The sequence below is a fragment of the Streptopelia decaocto genome, assembly GCF_964273445.1.
Source record: "Streptopelia decaocto genome assembly, chromosome: 2".
NCBI lineage: Eukaryota > Metazoa > Chordata > Aves > Columbiformes > Columbidae > Streptopelia > Streptopelia decaocto.
The window spans coordinates 140,536,726-140,550,129 of record NC_138655.1 but is presented as its reverse complement, the minus strand read 5'-3'; the positions used below and the strand labels follow the sequence as shown (position 1 = coordinate 140,550,129).

At 43.3% G+C, this 13,404-nt stretch overlaps 1 protein-coding gene across 1 annotated transcript in view; it reads left to right on the top strand.

Moving 5' to 3' along the window:
- Positions 1-4,759: 4,759 nt before the first annotated feature.
- Positions 4,760-13,404, top strand: part of ZNF804B (zinc finger protein 804B) — a gene marked incomplete at both ends in the record, with an annotated part of 233,488 nt that continues 224,843 nt past the window's right edge. Inside the window, 2 exon segments of the mRNA XM_082045279.1 lie at positions 4,760-4,942; positions 4,945-5,112. Coding sequence (XP_081901405.1) covers positions 4,760-4,942; positions 4,945-5,112 — 351 coding nt within the window.

Sequence of the window (13,404 nt, the reverse complement as noted above, 5' to 3'; positions counted from 1 at the left end):
AATGTAATTGATGTCTTTTAAGATTAGGGATAAAAAGAGCGGTGATTTGAATTTGCCATTTCACTGAAAGCAAAACAAAGAATCTTTATGCAGACCAAGTGACCTTGTATTTTTACATTCACCTGGAGCTCTAAATAAGAATCAAACTTTACAAAATGTTCCCCAAAATATATGCTGCACTGAGAAAAACAAATCAAATATTCAGGCTAAAGTTTATTCACATGTTCTACAGAAATGCTGGCTATTTCTAATATATGGCTCTAATTTACAAAGTATTAGGACTCTTTTTGAATATTAGTTAATGCCTTCAGGTAGAATAATAGGACAAATAATGTTGTCAGGGTCTCTCCCCTTGCGTTAGGAGACTGTCTTCTGGACTGTCCTTGAGGACCCTCGCACTGTTGGTGAGTGATTGTATCATCTGGGTTACCCTTGAGAATCCTCTTTGTGACTGAGTCAGTGCATGGTTTGAATCATCATTCCAGAGCTTTGGGAATTCCCTGTGTCCTGTGTGTTGTCTGTGTAGTAGTTAGTTCCTAACTGGCATTCTGAACCTGTGATTTATAATGTTGGAGAGCTGAGTGATTTTGATAGATCTTGTTCCTAGTTTAGTTTTCTGCCGAGCTTTTTTTGTGTTAGAATAAAGTTTGCTTTGAGTTTGTTATCTGTCTGGTCTGGTTTGGTATGCCTTCATGACAACTGTAAAGCAGCGTCAAGGCAGGGATTGCTGTTGTAGGTCAGGAACCTCAATGTGTGTGTTTTATACCTGAACTGTCTTGCCAAGACAGATCGTACTCACTCAGTACCATGAGGAAGACCGCTTGTAAAAATCACATTAGTATTAGGGTGTGTTCTTACTGTAGGGTTTACTTGGGTTCTTCTGCGTTGGAAAACATCTCATGTTAAACTAGCTCAAGTGAGAATAACCAGACTGTGAAACAGTATTCAAGCTGTGTGTCTACACACCCTCTGTTCTTGTTTGATTGCTAAAGTAAAATTCATAGAGGTGTCGTGCCAGAAGATTCTTTACACTCTTTGAACTTTCTCATGTCTGGAGGCACGGGGAAAGATGTCTGTTCTTTCTGAGCACAGTAAGGGAATTGTGGAAAACATTTTAGGACTGACGCCTTTGAACGGTTCTAGCCTGTATCCACACTGAAGAACGGTGATGTTAGTAGCTGGCAGATCATGCTAACTGTAGTTTTTACATATACAGCAGAGAATATCGGTATAATGGGCTATGTGTGCAGATGGAACTCATATTAGGAGCAATATTTGAACTGCAATTTGAATAAAATTCACTATGTAGACAAGGTTTTAAGTGTATGTCTACACTGTACTGTAATGCCACAAAGAAGCATAAGAATTAGCTCAGCCATTAGAAGTAATGCGACTGCATTAATATGGTTCTCTGCTGCCTGATTTTCAGAATATATTTATGTCAGAACTAGCAGCCTTAGAGCTAGGCTGGGTATTTCAATTTGACACTACATTGTGCAATGAGGACAATCCCTACAAAGAATAATTAGAAAATGCTTACAGACATTTTTGGGGGGCAATAAATGCTAAGTAATCTTTATTAATGATAAAAACTGTGCAAACTGAGAGGATAGATGAACTGGAGAACATTTCATTATTTTAACATCTCTTAGTGACAGTTGACCTGCTTCTCCACTTCCTTGCATCTTGAAAAGTCACTAACCCTTCTGCAAAGAAAGCATAATGTTCTGAAAGGTAGTATTTTACATGCACTGTGCTCAGCTGAAAATTACTTTATGAGATCTAAGGCAGTGAAGGATTGGACCCAGGTGAAACTACTAATAGTTAAGGCTCATATTTCTACATGACCTGTGATGAAAGAGAAGGTGCAACACCTCTGGAGACTGGGGCGAATGTTCAGGTAGTGCTATAATTAATATCTAATCATTCCATTTGACAACTCTTAGTCTCATTTTCTCAGGCTTGAGTCCTACAGATTGTTTATAAATTAGATTGGTGGTCATAGTAACTATTCCCCCGAGTTTGCAAAGTGAAGTGAGACTAAAATGACTTCTACTTTTCACAGCAGGGTCAATTGAGCACGTCATCCTTCCCAGCAGGATAAAGTGAGTACTGTGCTGTCTACGCTGGGGCAAATAATTTCCCTTTCACACAATCTTAGGGAATGAACTGCGGAAGATCCTACAAGTTTAAGGATGAAAGTACTGTTCCATAGTCTGCAGTGAAGCTCTTTGCATAGTTTCAGCTTGTGTTGAAGCTTCTCTGCAGGTGACACGGACTGGCCAATCTTTCCACAGAGCTGCAATGCATGAACACACATCTTCATTGTACACATGTGGTGTGGGTCTTCTGTACCCTCTCCCTCACCTTGTAATAGAACATCAGCAGCTCTGTGGCTCTTCAGAACAGAGAGGGAACCAAGATGTCTCTGCAAATCATTGAGATGAGACACAAATTCTCTTTCTTTTGTGAGAAACAACAGCTGCATCATAGAGAAGCAAAGCTTTGGAAAGTTCATTGCATTGCCAGAGAGAAAAGGTGTTTGTCTTTATTTTCAGAACAGCATATTCAGTTCAGAGTCAGAAAGTCAAGATGCATACCAAAATTCAAGCTGAAGGTAGTACTTTTAGCTTTAACGGGATTACAGAGGTGTAATTTCAGAAATAACTTGTAGTTAACAAAATCTATAAATTATATGCCAACAAGAATAAATTTCAAAACACTCAGACAGCTATGACTTGTAGGAGGAAATAATCAGAAAAGCTCATTTTCCCCACCAAGTTACAGTGGATAACTTTATTCAGTATGGTAGCATAGCTTCTCAAAATTCACTTTCCAATGCAAATTCTTACTTCAGAAACGTCCTCCACAGGTCTGTTGCAGACACCGTATTGTTCCCAAGCCCCGAAACCTGATCCATACTGATTGATGGGACTGCTTAATCTATGATCCACAGCACCCTTTGACAAGGAGTCCAACATCTCAACCACGCATTACACAAAGAGTCAAGTCCTTTTATTTACTTTGCACCTGGAATCTACCGGCTTAATTTGACACCCACCCCTCAGGTTTTTTTACATTGGGAAACACTGCATCATCATTCATGTATGGATGTTCTTAATACATTCCCTGCAGCTTTCGTTATTCCAAGTTCAAATACATTTTGGGTTTCTTTATAATGTTATATATTTATTCATAAAATACAGAATAATAGATTTGACCATTTTAATCTAATTTTATATTGCATGTGAAACATTGTACACTAAGACTATGCAACTCCATTTTGTATATATAGAAAAAAAAAAGACATTGGATTTATCATGACCTTTTCATCTGTACAATTCAGTGGCTTGTGTGAGATTTTATTTTTATTTATGTTACGTTCATAGAAAGATAGCTCTTGAGAGGCTAAAATTAGAATGACCGTGACTTATCAGTTTCATTCAATAAATATGTGAAAACCTAGGCTTTTACAAGATTAAATGAAAAATCTGAAATAATTCTTATCCACAGTTTAAAGTAATCTACTTCGAAGATATGAAAGATTTGCAGGTGGCTACTAATGCCATGTGATTTATTGATTTGTTTTTATCGACTTAGTAAGTAGGAGAGCAGAGACAGTACTTGTGACCAGCTGAAGAGAAGCTGAGTGGGCACAGGCGGGTCCGAGGCACATCGCTCCAGTCTCTTCCAGAAGGGGAAAGGAGCAATCTGTTTCTACTATTTAGTGGTGGAAGAAATTCATACGTGCGATTCTATGTAAATCGTTTAGATAGTATACGACACCGCACACCTAAATCCACGAGCTTTCATTGGGGACAATCGAGACAAGCACAGTCACAAGCTGGGGGGTGTCCAGGCAGTCTGGCCATCTCCGCGTAGCACTCGTCTCCCTCGCCCCGGTTCTGAGCGAATTTGCGCTCCCAGCCAGCGGCGGGAACAGGGGCAGTGATGTTCCTCGTTAACCCGGCACCGCGGCTGGCTGCGGGGGACGGTGCCCGCTCACCTCCCCGGAGTGGCCGCGGGAGGGTGTTCCCCGCCCCGCTCCGCACCCCTCAGGGCGAGGAACGGCCGCAGCCCCTGCCGAGGGACAGCCTGCGGGACAGCGAAAGGGAGGGCGAGGAGAGGTGAACAGGTGCGGGGAACAGGTGGAAGCGCAGCCAGAGGCAGGCGGAGAAGGGACGTTACCTCCTCACCACCGACGGCGGGAAAGTTGGGCGAAGAGGACGAGGAGGGCGTCCAACGCGCCCCGCCGCCTTCCCCCCTCCCCCGGCCTGCTCCGCTCGGGGCCGTCGGTCCGCGGCCCGCTCCCCTCCCCAGAGCGCCGAAGGGCAACGTCCTCCCACCCGCCACCGCCTCCCCCCGCCGGCTGCCTCCCCCGCTCCGGCCCTACCCCTCCTCCGCCCCCCCTCGCACCACGCACCGCCTCCGCCCCCGCCGGCGGAGGTGAGGCGAGGCGCGGCGCCGACTGCAGCGGCGGCACGGGCGGACTGGGGCGGCGAGGGCTCTCCGCGGTGGCCGGCTCCATCCAGCGCCCAGCCCGGCGGAGGGAAGAGCCATGGGGAGCAGCCGCGGCTGGAGCTGCCGAGGAGAAACTCCCCTCCGGATGTCGGCTGCCGGTGGCCTGGTCTGAGGAAGAGGAGGGAGAGAAGGGGCCGTAGCAGAGGCGGACTGTTCAAGTTGCGCTCTGCCCTTCTTCTTCCCGGGCTCGTCTCATACCCGCGGAGCAGCATGCGGACTGGCCTCCGCGCTCCCTCAGATGTGCTCTGGCTGCCGCCGCTGCTGCCGCCTTCAGTGCATCCTGCTGCTGGCAGCGCTAACCCGGGCGCTGGATGAGACGGGAGGGGGGAGATCGCTGCTGCGGTTCCGCCTGCTCCTTCATGCGGGCTTGTGCTCCGGCGGGGTTAGCACCACCGCCGCCGCCGAGGAGGAGTCGGCCTGCCTTCCCCCGCGCCGCCCGCGGGGCCGGGACGCTCCCCCCGCTCGCCCGCCCGGGGGGCCCGCATGGCGTGCTACCTGGTCATCAGCTCCCGGCATCTCAGCAACGGGCACTACCGCGGCATCAAAGGCGTCTTCAGGGGACCGCTCTGCAAGAAGGGCGCTCGCTCGCCGGTAACTGCCACCTCCTCGCTCCCTCCCTCACTTGCCCCCCGCACGGTAGGAGCGGTGCGGGCGGGTGGGTCATCGCGGGGCCGTGGGTGCCCACGCAGCGGGGCGGCCGGCGCGGCCCGCGGGGGGCGGCGTTGGCCCGCCGGGCGCTCGGTACGTGGGAGCCGGCTCGGTCCCGCTCCGCGGGGCGGCCGGCGTGGGCGCTGCCTCCTCGGGCGCCTCGGAAAAGTTTCTCCTCTGGCGGCCGCCTGAGTGGGGGCCGAGGGGACCGGGGTGGGGGAACCGGACTGGCGCATCGCGGTGGGTCAGAAGGGCTGTCTTTGAGTTGCGGTTCACCGTGGACCGCGTCTTGGGCTCTTGAGGACGGAAAGGTTAATTTCTGACGCTTTGCGGGAAAGTTGGAGGCTTCTAGAGGGGAAGGCGCCGTGTCGGCTCCAGGTGTCGCGGTTTAGTACCTTGTCCAAGGTTTTGACGCTGCGGAGGAGAGGGAGCGATCTACCTTCTGTTTACGGCTTCAAAAAAAGGAACTTGCGCGTTTGGCTGCGGCGTGTTGTGAACTACCTGTCGAGACCGACATCTAGGCAGAACACGCGTGAAGTTTGGGGAGGTCCCGCGGAGACCAGAGACCCGTCGAGCTACCGTAGACGGTCTCTGTGAGTCGCTAAAGGAGTTTCGTAGAGGCGAGCGGGTCGCCGCCGCACCGCTGCCGGGGCGGAGGGCAGCGGGGTACTCGGGGGAGCCGCCGCCGGGGCGGGGGGAGTGGGGTGCCTGGGAACCCGCCGTGCGGAGGGTTCCCGGGCGGCGCCGGAGTGCTATAGCCTCTCCTCCACCTACGATGGTGGTAGTAGTATCGTAAATGAACTTTCCCTGTCAATGTGCCAGATCTCAGGATATGAAACACTGAGGGTACGGACCTGCCATCCTCCTTACTGGACTTGCGGAGGTACCAGGGACGCCTTGATCCCCGCCATGGTGGGACTCCCTCTGGCTTCAGCAGGGCCACACTGTGCCCCATAACAAACCTGCATGCCAAACACCTTTCAGAAACTTCTTGTGATGACGAAGTCTCTGCTTTCGGTTTCTTGACTTTCAAAGATGGAAAGTGACAAATATTTCATTACACTTTTTAAATCCCTTCTGTGTCGTAGGCCAACACTCTGATACAGCACCTACAGGTTCCTCCCTTGTACTGCTGTATCTTTTGTGTGCAATATAATGCAACTGCACCATAGGCATCATCAATCAGACGTTGGCTGAGCTGTGTTTATGTTCTCTGACCCATGGAGCTGATCCACCCTTGTGTGTGGAAGCTCCTGAAATGCAGGAGAACTTACTGAGTTTTCTTTACAAAATCATAGGGGTAGAAAGGTATAGACCTCAAAGATCTAAATTGGGAAGAAGCTTAATTGTAAATACTTTGTATTTAATAGAACTTTAACAACTGATGTCCAAGTTGAGGAATATCATAAGTATCATAAGATATTGCTCTCCAATTTTGCCATGTTCCAAATCATTCACTTTCCAACTTCTTTCTCTTTCTTTCTAGCTGCCTACTGAGCATGCGCACCAGTCCTCTCAGCCTAAATACTTAACAAAATAAATGTAATTGTCTGACTCCATTAACAAATCATCATTTTTAACCATCTGGGAGTAATTTTTGTTTAAGTGCAAATATCAGAGAAAAAGACCAACAAATAATTGTATTGATGTTTCTTATTGCTTAAAGGTGTATTTTTTTTTTTAAGGTTTTTGCTTTAAATTGAAGACTTAGTCTGAAGCCAATTGTCTAAGGTTTAGTGGAAAAAGGAAAAAAAAATGAAAGCTGAAAATAACCTCAAGGTCTCTTTCACTATAAAGAAACATTCTTTCTTGTGAGCTGTCCAGAGTTTGAAACAAGTAGCAAGAACACTTTGAATTGCTTTTCACTAAGATAAAACCTCTTGTTTTTGAGATTCATATGACAAGGAGTTGGGATGCTTTACATGGTTTGGAACTATTTCTATAGAAAGGACTGAATTTTAGCAATCTTAAGCTTTCATTCTCAGTTCTTGAGGGAAAACTTACACTTCTTCACACACATTTCCCCCCCCCCCCCCTTCATTTCCTTTTGCTTTTTTAATGGCTGCTCTTTGAAACTAGTCAGGCTTTTGAGGTGATACGCTATGTCCTGTGGAGAGGGAGTGATGGGCAGCTCATGGGAATAAAGGTACCTGACAAATCAGTCTTTTATTAATGCTGTTTACTTCTAGCTCTAGAACTCTTTTACTTCCATGTGTTTTATATTTAGCGTTTACTACTGTTTCATATATGCTGGTTTCATATCTTCATATGGAGGCCAGATTTTAGAAGAAAAATAAGAGATACTTAGTTGGCAAAGTAGATATTGGTTTGCCACTAAATACTGAAAGCAGTGATTCTCTAGAATAATCTGCATGTTCCTACAAATTTGTAACTTTCCAGACCATATTCTTCTTGCTCATGAGTGTGTATGAAGCTGGGAACAGCGAACAGCAAACAACATCACCTTGATACATTTTTGCATTATGAATGCAGAAGTCATGCATGTTGAGATTTAGTATTGACTGAGGTAGTAAAACTGGTTTAGGCATTAAAAAAACCCACACAATGCAAACAAACCCTCCATCTACTTGTATTTGCAGCAAGCTATGAGTTAAACTTGGGACCACTTATACTTAAGAAGGAAGTCTTATGCAAGTAGCATTTATTTGTATTCTCTGTGTTGTGCCTTATGCTCTTATTTAATACCACCTGATTATAGCTTTGAAAGATACAGGTTATGTCTTGCAGTAATTTTTAAAATGCTGAACTTGGAAGCAGAGCTGAAGATTTGATTTTATAATTTGTACCATTAAACAATCTTATATTGGTACACTATGAGCTATGTTGTGCATGAGTCTACATAGTCTTTAATGGATAACATGTACCTTTCTGTATTTAAAGTGTTCTGTATTAACAGACCATGAAATGTCAGTAGACTTAAGGCTATGCTTTAAGAAATGAGAACAGTGGTGAGTATTTTAAATACCTTTATCAAATTTCATGGCTTTATGAACAAGGATTTTTTCAGTCTGGATGTTTCTGTGGTATTTACTTAGCATACTTTGCTTACTGTGTCAGAAACAATTCTGGTCCTTCCTCCTGGTGTGCGAAGAGACCTTTAGCTGTAACAGTACCAAGAAGAACAAGATATGGAGTACTACAAAGATGTGCACTTCATTTGTGCATGTGGCTGTGTGGTGGAAATTGTCTGAAAATATTTTTAAAATTCTCTGTCCTTTGCCCACTTTCACATTTTGGAAAAGGGACTATCTGTGAATGCTCTGATGCTGGGATGTGAAGTTACTGGTAATGAATTCAGAAAGAGTGGAATTAGAAGCAATTGCCAATGAATCATGTATCAATGGTGTTGTAATAGACTTGCATGGGAACAGGAATGCTGAGTTTAAGCGCAATGCCAACATTGCTATGGATAAAGGACAGTTAGCTGAAGAAGGAAACTTCTTATTTTAGAGATCCAATTCTGTGTTTAAGCTTTTTTCATTTTATCTGGAAAGTTATTACATGTTCATGAACATAGCTTTCTGTCTCTGAAACTTTCTGATTAATGAAATGCATTGTGATACAGAGATATATACTTCAAACTGATGATATTGTCTACTGGATTTTTGAGTCTTGAACAGATTATATTGATCAGTTTACTGGTTTTAGTTTTTGCAGTCATGATAGATATGTTGTAATATTCACCTGCAGCTAAACATGCTCAGAGGTTTACTGCCACACCTCACAGGCCTAGCAAAGCTGGCGCTGTAAAAGACTTGACTGTGAAACTTACAAATAAAGTCTTTCAGGATAAAGCAGAAAATGGTACTGGGAATTCAGCAGATGGCCCCCTTGCTTCTGAATAGTTTCTGAGCCAAAGATGTTATTAGGGTGCACTGTTCTGCTCGTGGCTTTTTAAGGTGAGATATAAACAGAGTCTTGTTTACTACTTGTTATTTAAAGTTCCCTTTGTCATTTAAATGAAACTGAAGACTCAGAAGACCCAGTACCTTAGCCAATTTCTGACTTGGTTAATTATTTTTCTTCCCTTGTTCCCTGCAGCTTCAGCTGAATACAGTATTTTTCACATACTTCTCTAAGCTGTTTTCTAATAAGGCTGTCAAGCAGCTGCTCCATTGCACTTAGTGCTTACCTAATTTCTTTGAGGTGTGGACTGTGAGAAATTCTTCTCCGTTACACAGTTACCTTTTAAGAAGCAGAGCTCTCACTCCATGTCCAGAGGTTCCACTAGTTCTAAATAAGTACAACGCAGGTACTTGGAAATACTGACTGTTTAGTTGATATTGAGCCACAAACATGCTGTTCCAGCACTAAAGCAAGTGTAACCAGGACTGAGTAGCACCTTGTTACTTTCTGTAGCAGATAACAACACTGGACACTTGGAAACTCTCTAGGAAATTTGAACGCGTTTGGGGACTTAGGGACCATAAATAGAAAACAGAAGGACCATGGCACAAGCAGCTCTCTCCATCTGCCTGAGCTTAATGGGGAAATGCTAGCACAACAGAGTCTGCCACACAGAATGCCACTTTTGTGTTTGCCACCCGTAGAAGAGAGATGTGTGCCAAGCACAGTTGTGAGAAACCAATTTAAAGGCTAGACATGATGAATGTGTATCATGCGAAATGTGGTGTAGGTAGCTGCAGATTAAAAGGAGGGTCCACCATATATCTGGGTGATTAACTGGAATAATTTGTGAGTTTCTGATCATAAGCAAGTCACACCTCAGCTCTGTGGCTGCACCCTCACCAGCACTGAAAGCAGTGAGGAAGGGTGTGCTCTAGGCATTACCAAAAAAAAAAAAAAAGCATGGGAAGTAAAATTTCAGTTAAGAACTATAGCATAAAGGTACTAATAATGAACCATCAGCTCCAATAAAAAAATCTGTTTTGGGTAGTTTCTGTGCAAGAAAAGGGGAGAAAACCCAACTGTGCTAATAAAATAATGTAGAAAGAAGAAGAGGGAGAAATAGGAAAGAAAAGAGAAAGTGGTACATCCACTCTTCTGTGCCAAAAGTCTCTGGCAGCTGCTTCCAGCAGAAGTGGCCACCTGCCAGGGGGAATCCCGCACGCTCTGCTGAAAGCCTGGAGCTGGCTTACCCAGGCACCTACCTCACACAACTGAAGGGAAGGCACTCCTGCCAAACTGTTCCTAATCTCACTGATTCTGGGTGTTTCATGTCTCTGAGTGGGCTCAGTGTGTTTCCTACCAACTCTAATGCCTTTGCTATGCAGGAGAATATGAATGTCCATGCAGTCCACACTCAACCTTATGGTGACCTTATTTGTGGTTCCTCTTGTTCTTTCTGTGCATTTCTGCAACATGTGAGAGATGGAAAGAACTTTCAGAAAATACGAATGTGTTTCAAGCCACGTGTATCATTGCTGTTCGTGCTTTGTATTAAACCTGGTTTTGTGTAATGTACCTCTTTCGAGCATAGTTTGTTTCTAATTCAGTCAGTGGGTAGCACTTTGTATATAGCATTCATTGCAATTAAATTTAATCATCTTCAACCAATTTCTGCTGGGGCTATTTCCTTCACCCACAATTAGCAGTAATGTTAAACAGGTGCTTTATGTTTGACAGTGCTTTTCCAGCATTTTAATATTTTTATTGGTCCCTCAATAGCGTTCTTAAAAGCAGATCGATTTCTCTCTTATTTTGCATGTGACAACGCTTGTTTGTCGATTACATCCAGAGTTATTGCTGCTACATCCATTTGCATTGTCACTTTCAGTTTGCACGCATTTTACTCACCCAGAGCGTAGCAGTTTAGGGTGGTTTTTTTTTTTTTTAATTCTGCATTGTGTAGAAGTTTGAAAACGGATGTAGAGACCTAGTGTTTGTGAAACAGGTGCTCCCTCAGAGAGTGGGTTGAGCTGTTGAGCAGGCTGGAAGCACCGACGGCTGTTCCTCTGCCTGTCCCTGCCCTGGACTCCTGCCCATACCTGCTGCCCATGGGAAGCGCTCACCGGCGTGCGCTGGGGTGGCTGCTCCAGCTCCTTCCTCTGGCTAAATGAACGTTTTGTTTTGACCTCTTGATGACTAAATGGAGAACTTTGTTTATGCAAATACTTTCATTTCAGATTAGATTCCTTGCATAAAAACTGTGTCAAAAGAATCTCATAATCAGAATCTACTGATTCCCTGCCAGAAAGGGTTTGTAGAGCCCCCTGCAAAAGTTTGCTAAATGGAGAAAGAAAACAAAGCTTTTAAAGACTGGCCAGAGTGTAGGTATTTTTTCCTACTTGGGTTTCCTTGATGGACTGTATATCCTACAGCTACAAGCCTTAGGGCTTTTTTTTTTTTTTTTTTTCATTTAACATCAATAAACTTTATTAAATCTTTTTATTACACCTCAACTGATTATTAAGTCATCATTACCTATAAATGTAATTTTTCTCACTTGTATTAGGAAATCTGTGGAGTGTATTAAGAAGACTGTGGCAAAATGTTCCCCTGGGGAAAATGTTGACTTTTCTGAGAAAAAAAAAAACACAACAATTGAATTTTTTTGATCTGCCTGCTGAAATACCATTATTGTAAAATACTGCTGTAGTACATTGTCAGAGATTTAATTTTGCTACCTTATGTGTCTATCCACCTGTATAAGCCTGGCTTCTTATATGGACATATCTTCCATGATGCCCTCAAGGTCTTCGCTCTGGAAGACAGTGCATTGCATTTGTTACATCACACAGAAAAGAAAATCCTTCTCTTAGAGCTCAAGATTTAGGAACTTACTGTGAAAGTTTTAAAAAAATTGTGGATGAGGGACAATTTTTTTTACAGGTCAAATTAAGTTTATTTCAGGGTCAAGTCAATGTCAGAAGTACAGATGCCTACATGGACCTGCAGGATCTGGAATCCCCAACCTAACAGGCAGTGCCATTAAAATCCAGTTTGTTCCTCCAAGGAATTAAGTGGTCTTTACTGGGGAAAAAACGAAATTTTGCAAACATATGTGCATACAGAAGTCCTTGCATGCAAACATTTCTGAACAGCAATAAGAAGATCTTTTAAAAGAGATTTTTAGCATTCACATCAACAGTTGCGAACACTGTTTTTTCAAGATTCAACCAGCTGTGCTGTTAACCTTTGAACCTTCAAAACTCTGAGTGAACAATATTAAAATAACTTGCTTTATGATGATAACCTGTATAGGTGATACCAGGGCAGCTACTGTAATATTAGAGCTAGATATCCAGAGTTCACTCCTGCATTTCTGTATTTTATGTGGGCACGTATCACTGTTTGTCTTTTACAATCAGCTACTGCACATGTGTAACAAGATTTGTCACGGAGTATGTAGCCATGCCTGAAAATGCTGTTCACTGCTCAGAATGTATTGTTCTGTACCCAGTTGTAAGACACTTTAATGACAGCTTGCTTTTTTTTTTTTTCCTTTTTTTTTTTTTTTAATACTAGAATAAATTTATGTGCATACTGGATAAGATGTAAACATCATCATCAAAATTTTGTCCCAGTTTCACAGTTATGCATAATGATAATTGGCAAGCTGTTTCAAGTAGAGAAATAGAACTCTTGCTTGCAGATTGTGTGCAGCTCTGAAACAATTCATACATTAATCAACTCTAGTTGATATCAATTTTTCAATTGATGTTTTCCCTGAAACATGTTCCAAAACAGATTTAGTGCATTTGTGTCAACAGAAATATTCTATCTATATTCTGCTCAGACTGAACTGGAGAGATGTATTTGATGTGGTTGAGAAAATTCTCAGTTGTGATCGTCTTTAAATCTGCAGCCTGCATTTCCAACTTAGACTGTAACATGTTAGGAAGGCTTGTGAAACTAGATTGGAAAGCATTAGTACAGAACTTCCTAAAATACACCCTTTGATGGCAAAATATTCAGTAGATGGGTTTTTTGGGTTAAAATTACAAATGAAATCTGTATAAGTACTATGATCAGAGGGTCTGCTAGAAATGCAAACTCTTATAGTTACTCAGCTGTTCTATGTATTTTTTATTTTCAAATAAAAGTTTTCATATTAAGAATTTTATAATTCTAATTCTAGTAGTTTTTTGTGGGTTTCAGACGTGGTCAGTACAAATTATTTGTCTATACTAATGTTCATTTTTCTGTGCTAATCATTACGTCTTCAGTGGAAGTATGACTTACTGTGAGATGTGAAAAGATCTGACCACTGTTTTTTTTAGGGAGGGAAGTCTAAATAGGAGCAAAAGGTGT